Here is a 21,342-nt window from a genome sequence, read left to right on the forward strand (position 1 = left end):
AGTGTATCAGAATTGGTGTGAACTGATTAGAATGGATATGTATGATAAGATTCCTTTTAAAACCGTTGCTTTCGGTGTCAAAAATAAGAAACGTAGACCCGGTAAGCCCTGGTGGTCTCAAAAATTGACTGATTTATGGTCGGATGTTTGTGTAAAAAAAAAATATGGCTTAGCTGTAAAAGTATTGCTAGTAAAAAGAAATACAAATCTGATTATGTACAAGCTCGCAAAATTTTTGATAGAGAAGTGCAGAAATCTAAGCGTTTTTACTGGTATAATATGCAAAACGAACTTCTGTTAGAATGTAATGTTGATAGTAACAAATTTTGGAAGTCCATTGGTAAGATTGGTGTTTGTTATACTAAGTCTAAAAAGATTCCATTGGAAGTTGTTCTCGAAGATGGTTCTATTTCTACTAATGTACAAGATGTTTTATGTAAGTGGGAAAATGATTTTAAATTATTGTATAACAATCCTGATACTGATGATGCTGTCCAATTTGACAACGAGCACAGCCATAATAATGCATATGTTAATGCTTTCAATGATAATATTTCTATCCTTGAAGTTAAAAAGGCGGTAGATGAAGCAAAACGTGGTAAAGCAGTTGGTATAGATGGTATCCCAAGTGAAGTTTTGAAAAATGATACTGCTATTTTATTTCTACATGCACTTTTTAATACTTGTTTTAGTAATGGCACTGTACCAACGGTTTGGGGTAAAAGTATTGTAAACCCAATTCCAAAATCTTCAGCTTCTGATCCTAGGGATCCTATGTCTTATAGAGGAATAGCACTTGCGTCAGCAATGTATAAGTTATATTGTTATGTTTTAAATGAAAGGTTGAATAAGTGGGTAGAACGCAATGGAATTTTGGTGGATGAACAGAATGGATTTAGGAAAAAGCGTAGTACAATAGACCAAGCTGCATCTTTATATAATGTAATAGATACCAGGAAAAAATTAAAACAATCAACTTTTGCAGCTTTTATAGATTTCCGAAAGGCCTACGACTTTATAAATAGAAGTAAATTATGGAATAGATTATGTAATACTGGTATAAATGGAAAAATGTTAAGTGCTATAAAATCTCTATACTCTACAGTTTCTGCTTCAATCCGGGTAAATTGTTTTTCTACCGAATGGTTTGATGTTAAATCAGGCTTAAGACAAGGGTGTATTTTATCGCCTTTACTATTTAATTTGTACATTAATGATCTTGCTGTTTTTCTTAAATCTTTAGACATAGGTGTAAAGATTGGTGATGAACTTTTATGCATTTTACTATATGCAGATGACATTGTATTACTAGCAGAAAATGCTGCTGATCTGCAAAAGCTGTTGAATGCGTTACGTGACTGGTGCAATTTAAATGATATGAACATTAATGTCTCTAAAAGTAAGATAATACATTTTAGACCACCTAGTTGTTCAAGAACTAACCAGGTTTTTACATGTGGTAATGATACACTTGAAATAGTTGATAGATATACGTACCTTGGATTATTAATGCATGAACATCTGGACTTAAATGTTATGGTTAAAGATGTAGCACAAAGTGCAAGCCGTGCTCTTGGACTTGTCATAGCCAAATGTAAAGTGATGGGTGGGTTTCCATATGACGTATTCACAAAGCTCTACGATACTGTAGTGTGGCCAGTTATTAGTTATGGTTCGGCCATTTGGGGGTACAGGTCATTTTCTTGTATTGATGCTGTTCACAATAGAGCCATGCGGTTCTATTTGGGAGTAGGGAGGTATACTCCTAATTTGGCTCTTGCGGGGGAGATGGCCTGGACTCCTACAATGGTCCGTCAATGGAAAACTGTCGCGGGCTTTGTGTGTCGTCTGTGTAACACCGCAATGACAAGAGTTAATAAACGGATTGCAGTCTGGGCTAGTTCTAAAGTTCGGTGCAAAAATTGGTTTGACTATGTGAAACAGAAATTCCAAGAGTGTAATATTACTTTCAATATAATGAGTTATGTGTGTAAGTCAAATGTTGTTGGTAACATTGAGAAATGTATTATGGAAAAATATGTTCAAGATTGGTTTAATGGTATTAATAGAATAACTAGTAATAGTGGTAAAGGCAACAATAAATTAAGGACATACTGTACATTTAAATCTGAATTTATTGTTGAAGATTATTGTAAAATTATTCTGCCAAGAAAACATATGTCTGCCTTATGTAAATTTCGATGTGGTGTAGCACCAATACGTATAGAGAGTGGTAGATATGAAAATTTACAAGTTGAAAATAGAATTTGCCCGTTCTGTCCTAATATTGTGGAAGATGAAAAACATGTTATTTTGAAATGTTCCTTGTATAATGATTTAAGGGAGTCTCTTTTCAGTTATGTTGTTAAAAACAATGAAAATTTCAAGAATTTGCCAGAACAAGAACAACTGAAATATCTGTTTACAAACCCATTGTTAGTAAGATCTGTTGCCAAAACCTGTTGTAAAATTCTAGACCGTCGTAAATTGTACTTATGTAAATAATTTTACATAGAATTTCAGTCTTTTTTCCACTAAATTTGATTAGTTTTAATCTCTTTCTGAATGAGGGTAAATTGTTATTTAGGAAGTTGGTATTAACCATGTTGCTCTAGATCTGATCTGAAGTATTATCCACTATCTTAAATACTTTGTTTAGTATTCTTTTTACTTTAACTTTCTTAGTACATCCTTTTAAACATGAACCAGTGAACCAGGCAGGATTAGTGCCAACTTCACAAATCTATCTTTTGTCTATTAGTATGGTTTTTAGTACCAACTATGTCTATTAGTATGGTTTTTAGTATAAACTGTTATAATAAATACGTATCATTGGTAGAGTACGGTTTATATAAATGGTGTTTTAATATTTTATGGAATTTAACTGTCACGTTTTCATTAAATATGGATTTGACTTCCACACTTAGTGTATTAGTACACTCTGAGGTAACTTTATCTCATCAGATTCACACACACACATACACACACATACACACTTGTCTGTATACTTTTTAAGTAATGGATATACACTCACTAACACACACAAGCACGCATAAACAATCACACACACACAAAAAAGACACACACACACACACACACACACACACACACACACACACACACACACACACACACACACTTGTCTGTATACTTTTTAAGTAATGGATATACACTCACCAACACACGCAAGCACGCACAAACAATCACACAAAAAAGCACACACAAGCACACATGCATTTACACACACGAGCACACTCATGCTTATACATATAAATACATTGTGTGTACTGTTTTAAGTCATCTGGTGGATTTTAATGTTTGTAGTATTGTTTTTTACCGTTTTATATGTCTCTTATAATTCTAAAATTGAATGGCCATTTACATATGTTTTAATGTTGTGTTGTATATTTGTATATACTTATTGTTTGTAAATGGAAGAGACTGAAATAAATAAAATAAAAAATACATATTCGAAAAATTACAAGAACAAACACCATCACAGCACGGTCGTAAAACAACTGAATATATCAAAACATAATAATCCATCATTGAAATAACATTATATATTAGATATTTCATATTTTCATAGCAGTTTTTCGTACACTGTAGTTTTTTGTTAGCCTTACAACTTCTAAAATAAATATCATCTACCAATCAACGTTTTCCTAATCACGACATCTGAAAACAACAATCAACAGATTGAAGATTGATCTGCATGTAAAACTCTCATAGTATAACAAAAATAAAACGGTCAGTGGTCTCAAAGTACGGCAAAAATGTAAAAAACAAATGCATCATAGCACGGTCGTTCTTTAAAACAGCTCAATATACCAAAACAATATCTTTCACAGATGTACTTCTTTTTGTAGTTGAATTTATCACACAACTGCAATAAGACAGTCAACACAATAATGCATGACTTAATGGCAGAAAACGTACTAATGCATGAAAGGCTAAAAGCAACATAGCTAACTCAGTAATAAATTGTCTCAAAAATCCATAAAAGTACTCTGAAATGACTAGTGGTACGAATTTATAGGCATAAGAGTTTTGCAAGATACTTTTATAAATAACCAAATATATTATGCAGAAAGTATAAAACAGTTGGAACGCTTTTGAAATAATGCACACATTTTACATTATTCTTGCATTTTTTCCAATATCTAACTTTTATTTTCACCCACTTCATTTTTCAGTGTCATGTGCAAAACATGGCAGAAATGAACATATTGAAAATGCTACCTACACTATGGCCGAGTAGTCTTAAAAACCAAATTTATCTAAAACATATACTTATCTTTTCACTGCAATTCTATTCTTGAAAACATATTCACCACGTGGTCTACAATTAACCAAATCAAAGCTTCTGTGCTAAACACAACAACACACGATTCAAAATCAACATAACTGACGTTTTGGTGACTTCATGTTACAACTAAAATATAAGAACAAATACTAAATTTTTATCATAGTTCTAACCAGTTCTGAATACTGAATTGCACATCAATAAACGATCTCTACGTTAAGCTGATCATCTCTAATAATTTTTCTCAAAATTCCATAACAAGAGGGTACTCTGAAGTGACTAGTGGCATAAGAATTTTTGAAAGATACTCCTAAAGACCCACCACGACCTAGTGACCTACCTTTTCACCAACAAAATCTTCATGAAAATCATTCTTAAAATACAGCTATACCTCAAGATTTTAGGTGGACAATTTAGGCCTTTCCTGAATAAATGTGTTTTGACAACTTCATCTGCAAACTTATTCAGGAAATCTCTTTTTAGCATAGTTTCAAAAATATATATATATGAATTACTATCTTAAACTGTTGAAACAAAATGTGATCGAAATTTAACTAAAACACTGATTTATGTACATATTGCTACAGTAATTCAATAAAATCTTAAAACATTACACACATTGTCTTGACCATATATATGTCCCTGTCAATTTGTAACTAGATACTTGTTATTTCTCATTTTCTTCATGCAAAACATGTATAATTACCATGGAAATACAAAAGAATACAGTTATTTTGTGGTGCCTCTTTAAAAATAACCAAATATAGTGTGCAGAAGGAACAAACAGTTTCAACGCTTTCGAAGTAATGCAGCCAATTTACATTATTCTTGCATTTTTTTCCAATATTTAACTTTATTTTCACCCACTTCATCATTTTTTCAGTGTCATATATACATTCTATGCCAAACATGGCGGAAATTAACATTGAAATTTTTTCACCTAAACTATGGGCAATTAGCTTTAAAAACCAAATTTATCTAAACATATACTTATCTTTTCACTGCAATTTAATTTATGAAACCATATCCACCTCGTGGTCTACATTTAAGCAAGTCAAAGCTTCTGTGCTAATCACAACATCACACGATTCAAAATCAATCAGCAACTTTCTATTGTTGTTTTCTCTGATTATGCTAAAAGCCAATAGCATCATCTGAAGAAAAAATAATTAACATATCTTATATTAAATCGAATTGTTAACGCTTTAAATACGACCGAGCTGTAACTTCTGAATCATTTACGCCCGATAAATTAAAGTACGAATACGTATGCTTCGCTTCGCTTCTACTTACTGATACAATATGCACTCCTTTTATGTACTAATTCATAAATCTCGTCCCAGAAGTATATACATGTAATATTTACTTTCCTTCAATAGCAGGTTTTTTCATCGTGAATTTATATTAAATAACATTAACAATAAAATAAAACATTAAGCAAGAAAACATCTGCAAAGTCACAGAGAAAAACAAATAAACGCATCTATATGTGTTATACAAACCTTATGCACATGTACCATACATAAAACTAACTGAAAATATACAAAACAGATAACAAATTTTAATATGCACGTTTTCTTTATTTGAACAGTCTGACCAGACGGAGTAATTTGTTGCACAATTTGCACGAAAACTTCGTGACCCGAAAACCTTCTCTGCGGTTATTAAAACCGAATAACAAAGGATTATGAAGTTCGTCACTTACAAATTTGCTATATAGGTAACATATCCGCCGCTTAAAATATTCAAAATGTTTACTGATAAACTGTTTCAAATTTCTACAGCCAACATTACCACTTATTCAAGTACACAGTAGGCCGAAATTAAAACAAGATATTTTGTAAATCCGTATTAGCATATATCCCTTAGCGTTGATGAACCTTACCATGTCAATAATCTTTGTAAAATATATTCTAGCCAAAATCAAAATTTTAAGCAATATGAAATGTCTCATTTTGTGGAAACAGTATGTTGATAAATTCTAGGACATTCCCGTTACACGTGTCAAATTTTCAAACTAAAAATATTCATTTTGACAAAACACTACGGAACATAGAAAAAAAAATAAATCTTTACCTTTCCGAAATTGCTACCTTTTTCGCTGAGTATTACGTTGAGTGTTCATTTCCAGATGCAAATGATGTCCTAAAACTGAATATTCGTCTCAGAAGGGTTTGTCAAGTTTTCTTACGAGAATAAACAAATAATCAAAATACTTGTTATGCTGTCAAATATTCAACCTCGAGTGAAGAATATCAATTAACAATTACTTATATAGTGCACTGAAAACATGAGAAATTCGTGAATTGCAAGCAGAAAACGCGGTATAATAACTACCGGGAACTGGAGACAAAATAGTTAGCAGACGATGAAAAACGTGAATAATTTTATTTATTAGTGCCATCAATGACTTCCATCCATCAATAAATTTTCCCCACGCTATCACTCTGGAGATGTAATTTTAGAAAGACTGATTCATTGTGTATTGAAACAAGTGTTTATGTGAAAAATATAAAACATTCTTAAATATGTCAATTTGTTTGACCCCACTCGGGCGTGACTTTATCATAAAGTTCTGTGCCGATAGATGAATGACAGTATAGTCGACTAGTATAAACTGTTGTTGCGCTAAGGGGATGCTGTGTTCTTGTATAGTTGTACTTGGTTTGTTTTTGTAGACAATTAAAGTCTAGACCAATATATAGACGTTGTGTTACGGTAGGGTAACCGTATTATGATTACCATTTGCGTTATACTACGATTCATATCACTTCAAAACTATAACAAGTGAAGATATTCATACATTTTATTTAATATGATATAAGTATCAAAAATATACAAGAGGTATTGTATTACACCGCAAACATAGCCTCAGAGCCACGCATTTGCAAAGTATACCAACATCAAACAGAAGCTGTAACGGAAAAGTGTAACAGGCGTGTTGCTTCAAAAGAGCAACAGGTACATTTTAATCTTAGGCAAAATATAGATGGGGGGGGGGGGGGGGGGAGAGGATAAAGAGTAGAAAGAAGGTGAGCGAGGGAGTTGAAGGGGAAATTAGAACAAAGATGAATATACAAAGGGACTGCTACGTTAAACTACAGCGTAAATCACAGATGCGCAGACATTCATGCATAAAAGACAAGCACACACAACCACACACAACTAACTAACATAGATAATGTATGATAATGATTAACATTTATGCCAAGATATTTCAAAATCCCTTCATGGATGGCAGAGTTATGAACAGGATACAAAAACAGACCCTGTAAAAATTTGTCCTTTAAGTGTGACTTTAACCTTAGAGTTAGGGTTGTGGGTCTTGCACATGACACGTCGTCTTAATAACCTTCTGCTGAGTAATTTCAAAATCCCTTGATGAATGGCAAAGTTAGGAACCGGACACGAAACAGACCCTACTGATGTTTGACTTCTAAGTATGACCTTAACATTGGAGCTAGGGTCTAGGTCTTGTGCATGAAACGTCGTCTCATTAAGGGGAATATTTATGCCAAGCTATTTTAAAAGCTCTTCATGGATGGCAATGTTACTGTCCGGACAAGAATTCACAAAGTTACGGTCAGACGGACGGCCGGCCGGATAGACAGTGCGATTTAATATGCCCACCTTCAGGGGCATAAAACTCAAAGAACGTACTGTAGTTTTAAAAAAAAATATTTGCTGAAACATCGTTTAAAGATGTAAGGGAGTTATAAATAAAAACCTAAAATCATCAAATGTTTTTGTTAAAATTCACGAAATAGATGTGCTTAATAACTTAATAATAACATAATATATTAAGCCGCATTAGCTCTTTTGGGTTAAATAAACAATTGCTGAAAATTGTGTTTTACCAAGTTATGTGAAATTTCACCACTCGGACGGTATTACAAATGCATAAAAACGAGCATATGTAACAGTTCTTTGAAAATGTTGAGTTTTTATTAAAGGCGTTTGACTGTCCGGAAGTGGGACCCGATTAGGCAGTCCTTTTCTGTAATTCAATGTTTATATCAGTATACTGACACTTGCTTCGTAGACTTATATAAATGTTTTACATGCTGTTCAATTATCATTTTAAACAACTCTTTCTTTCTATGATTTGGCGTTGTTTGATTTTTTTTCTCAAACGTTCTGCTAAGCGTTAACAAACTGTCGGGAATCTAAAGTGGTAGTACATTCATGGCATGGAATTTAGAACCGATGTTTGAAACAGTTATTTCGTTAATTTAAGTTAGAAAAAACAAAGGCCCTAAAATAGATCCTTGCGGGACACCAGCGTTAATGGTCGACTAAATAAGAAGATGCATTTGCGTACACAACTCGTTGTTTACGTGATGAAAAGTAGGAGAATAGCCAGTTCAGAAGTAAGACCTTATACCGAAAGAAGATAGCTTATGAAGAAGTCTGCGATACCACACCCTGTCGAAGGCCTTCGGAATATCACACAACACGGCTCGAGCTTCTTTTCCGTTATCGAAAATATTGCAGATGTAGTTATAGACCAGTTGGTTCCCTGTATAGTCATCTTTGATAAAAGCCTGCCTGAAGAGAGGCAAGAAGATTGTTTTGAGTGAGATAGTTGTAAAGATATATGTGAACACAACGTTTGCCGGTGCAGCTAAGAAGGGAGATTGGTCCATAGTTCCAAAGTTTAGAGGGATCTTACTTGTTAAAAATTGGATTTACAATTACTAGTTTCCAGGACAAAGGGAAGAATGCATGTGTCAATAACTTATAGAAGAACAGTGAAAGAAGTTCAAAAAATTCTTCTTTACCTTCACGAAGAAGTTTTGGGCTTAGGACTACAGGCTTAAAAAGATCAATGAAGGGTATAGCATCATTTTCAGAGACGTAATAATAATAAAAATATTTGCTAGGGTACCTGTAGTACAGTTTAGAGGACCTGTATCGTGGCAAAGTTTAGTTAGTGTCATGTATGGTGGGTTGTGATTGAAAGAAACGTTAAGAAATTCTGTCTTTTCTTGGTCTGTAAATGCTAATGTATTTTGATCTGTACTGTTGGAATTTTCTGATCATTTGTTTTGTTTATTAGTTTTTTTAATCAATTTTGAACCAGAGTTTCGGTGTAATTGTGTTTGACCTTTCTTGTTCAATGAGCCAAGGAAAGTCGTTTTGTCTTATTGTGACTGTTTTATTTGGAACTAATTGTTGTGCCGCTGTAAAAATTGCGTGTGTGATGTCTTCAGTGGCTTTGTTAAAGTCAGCGTTTTCTATTTTTGTGTCCCAGTTAGTATTGTGCAGTATTGTACTGTATTGATCATAGTTACCTTTGTTATATAACCATATTTTTTTTAATGTTATGTTTCAGGGCTTGTCTAGTTTAAGAAAAGCAATATTAGCGCAGTGGAATCGAGTCATTCAAGGAATGAATGGCGGCAACAAACTTTGTAAGTACGTGATTTTTTTTTATAACAAAAATGAGATCGATAAGAGAGAATGAGTTTTCTGCAAAATGGGCTAGTGATGATATTAGTTGTTCTGCGTGGAAAGAGGAAATGAGATTTGATATATTGTTAGTCTTAGTGTTTAGGATAATGTTTAAAAGTCACCAGCAACTAGGATATTATCACAAGGTTGGTAAAAATCTTGGTCTATAGAATGTTCCAAAAGAAGCCACTGTTAATTATTTGAACTTGGGAGACGATCGGTATATACCTCCTTCAAAGATGACACGATGTTTGATATTTTTCATAAGCCAGAGAGTCCTAATACATCAACAGAAATGTCGCCACTATGTTTGGCAAGAAGGCCATCTCGAATATAGATAGTGACGCCTCCACCTGTGCGAGCATTACGATCACAGCGAAACGGTGTTTTAAATTAGGTATGAGAAGATTATCATTTTGATATTGCTGGAGATAGCAAGGATACTGTGAAGATAAGAATGTCATAAGGCCGCGCTTCTATTTCGAGAATGTTAATCTAAGGCTTGAGACTTTGAATATTCATAACAGAAAGACCGCTGTGCAATATTTCATATGTTACAATCTGAACTGCACTAAGGCTTAGTTAGTTTAAAGGTTGTGCACTCTGCGTGCACAAGGTTGTCAAGTTTAATTTCACCCTTAGCTTGCTGGCGGCAAGTGATTCTACGTTTGCGACCAGTACAGACCAAGATCAGCCTGTACTTCCATGCAATCTGAATATGGTCTGCACTGTTCGTTATTCAGTCAGTTAATTTTCAGTAAACATCCCTTTGAATAATATGGGGTCCTGCCAAAAATGAATGATGGGCCGGTCCATTTTAGAAATTTAGCAGTCTATGGGATAATCTGTACTGTATTTGTACCTTAGAAGGTGATTATGTGACTGTTCAAGTAACTATCAAGATAACATATTTATCATAATTTTAATGTATGCCAGCTATAATTAAGAATTTTACATATGTTATTTATATGAATGTTTATCATTATTTCGATCAACTTAATTTATAAATAAAATACAATTTAAATGAATGACTACATTTTAAAGGTAATAAATTAATCCAACACTGTTTATCCCGGTTAGAATCTGTACATTGTCCTGTTATTTTCTTTGACAGATATCTGCTTGAGATCATATTATCTGCAAATACAAACTAGAATGTATATCTCACCCCTGACTAAAGTTGATTCACTTCTCTGAATACTAAGTATTTTTCAATGCAGCTTACTGTACTTTTTAATCATTTTGATTGTCAAAAAAAAAATCTCATCCACGAATGTCACCGCACTGTTATTAAATCGTTATTTTTCTACTAGTAACTGTCCCCTACATTTTTCTAGTATATATTGTCAATGATACGGTCCCTGCAGGATTAAGCCGATAGTAACTAAAATCTTTGGTGAATATAATTTTTTTCTCCTTTTCCAATACTATCTAGTGACACAAGTGTTCCAGTTGGCAAGCAACCCTGGTGAAACATAATGCCAGCCGAGTCCATTCAGTCACCATTCCAAATAATGACTTTTCAAGCTGTTCTTCTGTTTTAATATTGATCTTCCCCTGGCTTATGTATGCCTATTCTAGACATATATCCCGCAAAAACTCCACCATGTTTTTATTATCATACTGCTGTCGTTGCCTTTATGGGGGCAAGGGACAGTAAATTTGAAAAATCCACAAATCTGCGCTGATACCAGTGCGAAAAAAATAATAAAAAATCCAATTTTGAAACATTCAAGGCATTTTTTGAGCGAATGTCTTGCATAGACATAGCACTTCATTATGTGACATTTTCAGCCTGCCGATTCTGTTGCTTCTGTGATAAAAAAACGAGTAAAATGCAGGTTTCAGGACACTAAATTTTGAGACAAAAATGGCCCAAAATGCACACCTAGCGCGACCTGTACTGTATTACCTGCAAATGACTGACCTAAAACACATGCATATTTTTTCAAAGCATGTGGCCAGACGAAAATAATGGTTGGAAGAAAAGTGTCTCATAACCGTTTACTTTTTCCGCAAATTTGAGTTGAAGGTGGATGGATGACCGTTTCCAGTTCGTCTGACTTCCGTTACCTCAGGTAAAATTTTAGACCTGGCCGTCTACATGGAGCTAGGAAAATCTATATAAGCACATATTTATTTTACACGATAACCACTCGTACGCAGGAATCCTTAGTTCTATAAACATCATGTATAACCAGTTGAATATATATGCCTGTAAGGTACATCTGTCTATTTTATTTAAAAAACATACCCGGGCCAAATGCGAAACTGGCCCCTGCTACTTAAAAACACTTTCTGTTCGTTATAAACTGCCACCTGTTATGCTCATTTGGTAACCGTCCGCCTCCGAATTTTGCATTGATATTGTAAATGGTATGTCAGAATGCACAATACCGATTCAAAGTACACTGAGACGAAGTACAGGATGATAAACTGTGAATGACTTCATAAGTACTGCTGTGGTATGAAGTTCTAGTAATTTGCATGCAAATGTGTTATGCATACAGGAAAATTACTGTTGATGCTCCACCAATACAAATGCCATTTTTCATTATTACATTCAGTACAGTCCTCAAGCTAGAATAAATGTAATCGTCTTCGTCGATATAATTATAATAATAGATAGATAGATAGATAGATTTATTTCGGCAAACGAATAACATATACATGGTAAACAAACATAATATAGATTAAAACAATAGGCATCATTAAATACTATATTATGCAAAAGAAAACCATGGCATGCTCCCATTGCCAAGGATTAACACAAAAAAAGAGCACCCGCCGTTACATGACTGAAATACTGTTGAAAAACGGCGTTAAACCCAAAACAAACAAACAAAAAAGAGCAAACTCTTATTTCCATTGTGGTCCTTAGCAATGGTGGCATGACATAGAGAGGCAATTATAGTGTTTAAATGAAGATTACATCTATATCACAAATTGAAATTATCACAGTCAGACTATCACAAAATTAATTTTATCACGTTGTTACCAATAGTAAGATAATATTTGATCATATGTCTTTGTTAATCTATCAAACGAAAATGAAACTGTTAAAACGGTCCTGATAAATGTGTAAAAGAAAAGAGCATGTCATGGCGAAACAAGCGACTATACAGTATAAGATGGAAAAAAAGGAGAACATTCCTGAGCCGAAACTTGTACATTAAACAATAAAAAATATAAACATTAAAAAAAAGTAAAAAACATTAAAACATGTTAAAACATAAAATTCGACAATCAGTGAATACTTTGCATTAAATGACTCTTGATAGCTACCTTAAAAGTCTGATATCTGTTAATTTTAGTGATATCCTCTGGAAGACTGTTCCAAAGTTTAGAACAAATGAAACTAAAAGATTTTGAACCTGGGCTTTGACCTTTGGGAGACAGTAGCCACCTTTAAGACTAAGTCTTGTACTATGTGTATGTATGAAATGTTGAGGAACAAATAATTCATCCAAATAATCTGGGGCTAGTGTTTTTAACCTTGAAGATATGACACAGCATGATTTGTTCAACTCTCTTGCTAACTGGTAACCAATTTATAGACTTAAAATGATTAGGATCTACATTGGGCTCTGGAGTCAAGATTAAGCACAAATCTCAGTAACTTATTTTGAGTTGTTTGTAACTTGTTTTTTTTAACACTTGAGTTAATCCATTATTCCAGACATAGCAAGCGTAATCAAAATAACACTGGATTAAGGACATAACAAGCAGTTTTTTTTTTTGGTATGTTGTGTAAGAAAATCTTTCTTACGGTATAGAAACTTTAACCTAGCATTGGCTTTTTTGATAACTGAGTCGGCCACGGCACCAAAAGACAAATGCTGATCTATAGTAACCCCAAGATACTTCACAGCTGTGGTTGCTTCAATAGCTATACCATTACAAGTTACATTTAACTTTGATTTTAAGGCAACGACAGAATCAAGATCAGGTTTAAGAAGTTCAGTGCCGAGGAAACACGGCTATTTAAAAATTCTCTTGAAATGAAAACAGTACTACGATTCAAGTATATATTTCTAGCAATTTACATAAAAGTATCTCTCTTACGTCTATTAATATATACACTGTAGTAGGGCGGAGAAAATATTCTACTATTTTTTCCCGCATTACTGCAAGCAGGTCCCCATCAATCTTGGCAAAGATGTCATTGTCTGAGTCGACATCATCTTAAGCAGATATAAAATCAGTGCCGAGAAAAGGTTTGCCTTTAACACATTTTCCCCAAGATCCGATATCATTTGGTATGACAAGTGTTTCAGTTGGTAAGCAATCTAAGTAAAAAGCAAATGCCAGGTGACCCCATTTTTTATATCGTTCCTCGCCTATGCACGAGCCATCCCATTCAATGGTTGAAAATGTTTTCCAACTGTACTTGCCTGGCTCAGGTGATGTTAGGGTCGTCTCTTTTTCTTGCAGATTATTATGCCAAGCAAATCCACCCTCTGTCCTCGTCGCAACACGTGGATGGTCCTCAAATACACGTGCACCTTCTGGAGCTATAACATAGGCGTGCATAACTTCTCGTCTGTATTCATATGTTCCCAGAACAGATATCTCGGCTTTTCCCTTACAACAAGTTTCATATGCCTGGATTATTTCATCAAAATCAACAATAAACAATTCCGTCCCATATCGCGACTGACCTTGACAGAATAAGTTTCCGGCATCTTGCAGCGGTCCTCTTCTTTCATCAATTTCTGTGAGTGTCTCATCCTCAATGAAAACAGAAAACCAGCTGAATCTTTTTGCTTTTTTTTCATCATACTGTTTTTTGTTGCCTTTAAAACAATGTCCATTGTTTCCATCACCGACTATTTTCATCTTGTTACCTTCTGTAACCGCTTTTTGCACTTTTGTGAATGGTATGTTAAAATGCCCAGTTCCGGTGTATTCCAAAGGTATCCAGATCCTTTTTGGATGTATTGTTTCATTGCTGCCATTGATGCCCCGTGTCTTGATGCGTCTTGGATACCTTGGAAAATTTGGACTCTCTGCCATTTTTTGTTTCAGCTACAGTTGCTAAAAAATAAAAACAGACAAAATTTTAAGCTTTTCGGTACAGCGACACAACGTCAAGCGCTGAAAGGCGAATATATAAGTCTGTTACTATAAAACTGATTGTTAATTAAGGTCCATTTCCTTGTTACCATTCTGCCATTTTTATCAGTAACAGTTGCTGAAAAAGTAAGTAAACACAGATCAGTTGTATGGTACGCTAGACATGGGGTCGATTACTTGGAAAAGTAATTGATTACTAGTAAATTAACGATTATTTGGCATTATTCATAAATCGATTAAATTAATGATTAACATATATTGTATTCAAAAGTAATCAATCAATCGGTAAATTCTATCATGAACATTTCAAAAGTCTTGTTGCTCAACTAACATGAAACTGACGACTATAATCCGAATATCTATTTCTATATTCAGGTCTGCATTGTTTAGCATTTTTAATGTTTTTCTTTAAGGTATTAGACACGTAATAGAGTACCTCCTTTTTGAAGAGTATTCAAAGTATTTAAGAGTGTACAAAGACATCATTACAATTCCTCAAAGTAAACTCCCCCCGATTCAATGCACTTTCTCAATATGGAACACGTGCACGAGCCCGTCACGTGACATACTAGCCAGCGATCTGGTAATAGCTTGACGGAGCTCATCCCTGCTTTCAAACGCGTTCCACGAAGAGAATCTTTCAAAGTTGGATACAGCCAGAAATTATATAGGGCCAAATAAGTCTGGCCCTACGCGCGGGCGTATTATCCTTGTACAAAATATACCCCTTCTTTTTTTTACGTATAGCCTTTGTCAGATTGAATTTAACAACTCTGTCATAATATTCACCATTGGCAGTAGTACTTCTGGTACGATAGGATTAAAAATAATACCATAGGATTAGCTACTAAAGACTATGATGCACATAACCTTGCCAACAAATCTAGAAATGAGAGCTTTAACGGGAGAAGGAGAACTTGAGTGCTTCCATACACTACTTTGTTGCTTACTGTCAGGATCGTATTAGTGCACCCATGTTTCTTCACATAAAAACACTATACGAGGGTTGTCCCAGAAAATCGTAGACTTATCATTTTTTAATCTATTTTCTATTGTCCTATCATAATGAAATTCTTAATCGTATGCAGTATAGGCTTGATTTGCCTCATCGCTTACATTGTAATTGGCACAGGCTGAAATTTCTTAAACGGTCAATTACGGAAAAACGATAAGATCGTTAACATTCCGTTACCACTTTGTTATTTGATCCGCGGGTATTGATATAACAATTATTGGGTTAGATATTTGTTTACATTTCATATTTCGTTTTATATAAAGTATTACTGCATACGATTAAGAATTTCATTATGATAGGACAATAGAAAATAGATGAAAAAATGATAATAAGTCTGGAATGTTGGGTTGGGCTCTGTTGTAGGGCATTGACTGAGGTGACCTTGACCCGATGAGTCATCCGAAGATCAGGTTGCTCCTTTTCTTCAATATTAGGATTGGGCGAATGACGTCATGGAAATTTCAGATTGACTCACCTCATTACAGTCTGGTATGTTGGGTTGGTACATAACGTCAAGGGAAATTCTGATTGACTCACCTAGTCTCTATTGTTATTTTGGAATGTTGGGTGCGGTCATGACGTCATGATAATTTCCTATGGAATGTTGGGTGCGGCTGTGACGTCATGGGAAATTCCGATTGACTCACCTAGTCTCTATTGTTATTTTGGAATGTTGGGTGCGGTCATGACGTAATGAATGACCTTCATTGATCTAGGGCATTGACCTGTTCGCCATCTTGTTGCGCGATTGTGACGTCACGGGTTTTTCCGATGACTCATTTACTCCGCCATTGTTTACCTTGACCTACTGATGACGTCATGGGTTTTTCCGACTTAAGTCACGCCCCCATGATGATGTCGTCATAGGTCACGTGATAGCCTCGGAGCCTCGGAGGCACTCTCCCCAACCGATTGTTATATACTACTTATATTGATAAGTATTATTTTGATCGTCCTAGTGTATTTAAACTTGTTGAATTGTTTTCATCAAAGAATGTGCAGACCTTGAACAAATTAGCTTGTTTTATAAACTGTGCTTTAAAAATAAGAAGTAACATATTGTGAAGTTCTTTAAATTATAACCATTACGGTTAAAAATATATTCAGACTCCTGTATGTATGAATCACAACCGCGAGTCTATCTTTTGATATATATATAAAATTTTAGCTTTCATAATTGTTTGTGTACTTTGATATACGCACAATCTGACTAAAGTTCATATCCTATTACGCTACGCATAGGACCTGACAACGAGCTATTGATAGCCTCGTTCTGACGACCCTTCCGCTAGCCAATCAAAAGTTAACTTACAACATTCTGCAAGCTTTAAAAAGCCTTGGTATTTGATATCAACAATTTTTATGTCGAAAGACGTCAGATAGCCGGTTAGCTCAGTCGGTAGCGCACTTGCTCTGTAAGCGAGAGGTCCCGGGTTCGAGCCCTGGATTAACTGCAATTTTTCTTACTCTTTGACATTCGAACAAGTTGTCTGATTGGTTCAAACAAAAATAGATTTGCGAAAATAAAAATAGCAATCTTGGAAATCCAAAATATACAGAAGACGAATGTGAATGGGTCGTTCTCAGATCTTCGTTTAGAAGATCAAGTACTTTAGTCAGGTTGGATATACGCACAACTGATATTTTCTTTATTTATCATAATGTCACTCTCGTTTAATCAATTGTCTGTATTGTATTGATGTTTGATATATATACATATGTATATGTGTGACCTTGATAGATATATATATATATTTATTTGTTTAAGGATGAGGAGCATAAGCTCAAGTCTAAAAAAATAAAAGATTTGTTCTGTTCTGTTCTGTTCTGTTCTGTTCTGTTCTATAAATATACGCATTTCATGCTTTAATATTCATCATCATTATTATTATTATTATTATTATTGTCATCATCATGATAATCATCGTGATCATCATCATCAACAACAATAACATCATCAGCATCAGCATCATTATTATCTTTTTATAAGGCGTAAAAAAAATTGTTTGTTTCCGGTATCCCGACCTACCCTAAATTTCTGCCCCAACCCTAAATGTTTTTATGGCCTTGGGAAATAATTTTTTCAACTTTTTGACAAAAAGTTGCAAAACTGCACTTTTTATGCTTTAAACATGGTCAGTGATGTTAGAAGTCAACTTACTGATGCTCTAAAGGCATAACCCCTTATTTGTATTCGTTTTTTGACACAAAAATAATTTCCGAAAAGTCTCCCTTAATAAAAAAAAAAACAAAAACAAAAAAAATTCCGACAAAGATTATTTTTTTAGGCCTAACAAAAAATACTTAAAACAAAACAGACACCATAAGAGTGACAATTTCACAACAAACAGAAGAAACAGATCTATAATATACGCATTTCATGACTTACATGTATATAGAATCTTCTTATAAATATTCGTGTCGCTCTAGTTTCCTAATCCACCAGTTATTTGTTTCACAATCCGCCTTAGAAAAAGAATTTAGGCCTACAAGTATAAACAACGTTACCAATTAGCACAAAATATCATACATCACCTTCACTAATTGACAACTCGAATGGTCAAAATTAATATTTGCGTGTACATATATAGTGGACGCAACTTGACCCCGATGGTTGACCTTTGTATTATAACACATAATGAGGCACAACCTATTATTGAAAAGGAGTGTACGTAAAACGCTTCATCTCTTTGCATTCATAAATTAAAGAGTAAGCACTTGAATTCAAGTACTTGTTTTTGTTAAGTTATAAATAGAGTAATAGGTTCGAGCCCTGTGAGGGATTTTTTTAATTTATTTTATCTCTTTCAGCTTTTCTTCTGTTTCTAGTCTTTTGCTATTTCATTTTTATTATATTTTGTGTTTTTATTTTTCTGATGGTTGTCATTCCAACACCCGTGGCCTCTGCTGCCATTTTAGTAAAGGCTCGATTTGAAGTATCTTTTCAAAATATTTAGTAACATTTGAAATGATTTTTCGGGCATCTAAGGAAAAGCCATTTTCAAATGACAGTAATGTACGGTAACGCTACTTATATACACAGTATTGTGCATGTCAAGGAAATTTTGTTGAAAACAAGCAAATTCAATGAATTGGTATCCCCGCCGAAAGGGTTTGTGGTGAGGAATGGCAAAAAATATACCCGGCAAAAAGTTAAGGATGTTAGTAAGAAGCAAATAATTTCATTAGTCAAAATCATTTTAACAGAAAATGAATCCTTTTTTTTCGGGGGGGGGGGGGGGGGGGGGGGCAGCTGGGTGACCGGGTGAGGGTACAAAACTTCACATGTTAATTATAAAGATTGATGGAAAATTAAAAATTAAACAGTACAACTTTGAATGTTGATAAAATATTCATGGAAGATTTGAAAAAAAAATAAAAAGGAATGATTTTTTTGGGGGGGGGGGGAGGAGGGGGAGTGGGTGTGACCAAGGCAAGGTGGTGACCAGGTGTGGGTACACAACTTCACATGTTTATAATAAATGTTCATGGAAAAGAACGAAAGAAGTTTAATGAAATTCTACTAATTGGTTGGTTTGTTATGTACAAATCTGTCGATTTTTTAACAATTAAAGGGCAATAACTCCAAGGGAAACTGAATCCAAAAAAAAAAAAATTGACGGGCATCATCGCAGTATGTTGGTTCATCTTTATTTCAAAGTTCATGAAATTCTACCTGCTAGTTACTGAGAAATGGCTGCGGACGGACAGTTTTGGGCATTTTTCAGTAAATAAAGGGCAATAACTCTTAGGGAACTTGATCAATCCAAAAAAACTTGACAGGCATCATCGCAGTATGTTGGTTCATGTTTATTTCAAGTTTCATGAAATTCTACAAACTAGTTACTGAGAAATGGCTGCGGACGGACGGACGGACGGACGCACTGACGGATGGACAACGCCATTTCAATACCCCACTCCCGATTTCATCGGCGGGGGATAAAAAAAAACACGAGCTGCACGAGAAAATGGAAATATAAATTTGTGTCAATATAAATGGAAAGTTTTAACTGATCAAATGTAAGTATACATACTTTGATACTGTACTGTATACAAACTACCCTAACCACCCTTATTTCTACAATGAAATAATCGATATGAATAATCAGCCTAAGGTCAACCATCGCGGTCAAGTTGCGAATACTATAAATATATATACAAATATTCCCACACCTATTATTAGAAAAATATTAATAGAAATGACGGCCGAATTCTATTTATAGAGAATTGTATCACTTAGGACAGACTCCCACTAGTTCAATCTCCATCCAGTGGTATTCCCACATCTATTATTAGAAACATATTAATAGAATAACGGCCGAATTCTATTTATAGAGAATTGTATCACTTAGACAGACTCCACTGGTTAGTTAATTCTTTTTCCAACGGCGGTACTCCTGTAATTACCCATATTTTGAATTATCTCTGAACTGTGTCTCTATGTTTGTTTACTTTATATTTCATAATATGTACAGTATAGCTACATGGTTGTTTCTTTATGCTTTTGGGTGGCTGCGGGCTTTGTGTGCGGCATATCCTGATGGACTTAATTAAATATTTACTTTTAGGACAGATTCCACTAATTCATTTTCCATAGAGTTAGGAGTAACTGAAAATGGATAGATGTATGTAGCCTACAAAAGTCGCTCTTCAAAACTGAGGTACTTGCAATATGGACGCTTCCAGTTTCGAAGTTGCGACTTCGGTATAAGCCGATGGTAGACAAGCTTACTGTCGCTGAGTGGCTGCTTTTTAATTTCTGACATTTGCAGCCACCGCTGACCTGTCACAATACAAAAACAAGCTGTATGCGTCGGATTAGTTCGACTAGTTCCTCCTTAACCTTTTCCTCCCAAGAGTGGCAAGACTTTTCACATTTATGAATACTAGTAAGAACCTGACTGAAAATATAGAACAGCGTGGGAAAACCCAGGTAATAAGATTACAACAATTGCAGGATTTCCATGAATAAAGTAGTCCGGCTTTATGAATGAAATACTATTGGTATGTGTAGGTTACTAACCTCTTAGACCGGTGTTCATGAATTGAAAATACCCGCGCTCGTGCGAATCGTGACTACGAGAGCGCGTAGCGCTCAAGGTGTTACCGCACGACCGCGGGTATTATCAATTCATGAACACCTATCTAAGAGTAGCCTGGCTCCCTGGCTGCATGGTTATTTTTTTTATATTAATACTGGAAACATTTTATAAGAAACTTTTAAGCCTCTAAAATAGCACAGTTTTATCTGACAGCTGAACCTATGTTTGGAGTCAGGGGCAATAAAAAAATGTCAATGTAGAAACAACCTTCAGGAGTTACTTCCCTCTTAATGAAGAACACTGATATATGTAAATAAGAACAAACATAGGGACGGGAGCCAGTCTAATCTAAGAGGTAAGTGACTGACTTGCACAACGTCAGTTTAATTAATTAGTTTTTATTAATTTATTTATTAATAAGTATTTCCTCCCTTCAGTCAGAAAACAAT

General features: G+C 34.5%; 2 protein-coding genes across 2 annotated transcripts; one reads left to right on the forward strand and one right to left on the reverse strand.

The window, feature by feature from the left end:
* Positions 1 to 279: 279 nt before the first annotated feature.
* On the forward strand, positions 280 to 2,505 carry LOC128558049 (uncharacterized). The gene has a single exon (XM_053546829.1). It carries the CDS (start codon positions 280 to 282, stop codon positions 2,503 to 2,505), a length of 2,226 nt encoding a protein of 741 aa, XP_053402804.1.
* Positions 2,506 to 12,390: 9,885 nt separating this feature from the next.
* Positions 12,391 to 18,417, reverse strand: LOC128557760 (uncharacterized). Its single transcript, XM_053545973.1, has 2 exons — positions 18,241 to 18,417; positions 12,391 to 14,797 (listed from the first exon to the last, which is right to left on the reverse strand). The coding sequence occupies exon 2, from the start codon at positions 14,774 to 14,776 to the stop codon at positions 13,946 to 13,948; it is 831 nt and encodes a 276-aa protein (XP_053401948.1). The 5' UTR covers positions 14,777 to 14,797; positions 18,241 to 18,417; the 3' UTR covers positions 12,391 to 13,945.
* Positions 18,418 to 21,342: the final 2,925 nt, after the last annotated feature.

The sequence above is a fragment of the Mercenaria mercenaria genome, chromosome 6 (genome assembly GCF_021730395.1).
Source record: "Mercenaria mercenaria strain notata chromosome 6, MADL_Memer_1, whole genome shotgun sequence".
Taxonomy (NCBI): Eukaryota; Metazoa; Mollusca; class Bivalvia; order Venerida; family Veneridae; genus Mercenaria; species Mercenaria mercenaria.

Bases quoted from the DNA above. Each gene is read 5' to 3' on its own strand.
- LOC128558049 (XM_053546829.1), top strand. From the start codon at position 280: ATGCAAAACGAACTTCTGTTAGAATGTAATGTTGATAGTAACAAATTT.
- LOC128557760 (XM_053545973.1), bottom strand. From the start codon at position 14,776: ATGGCAGAGAGTCCAAATTTTCCAAGGTATCCAAGACGCATCAAGACA.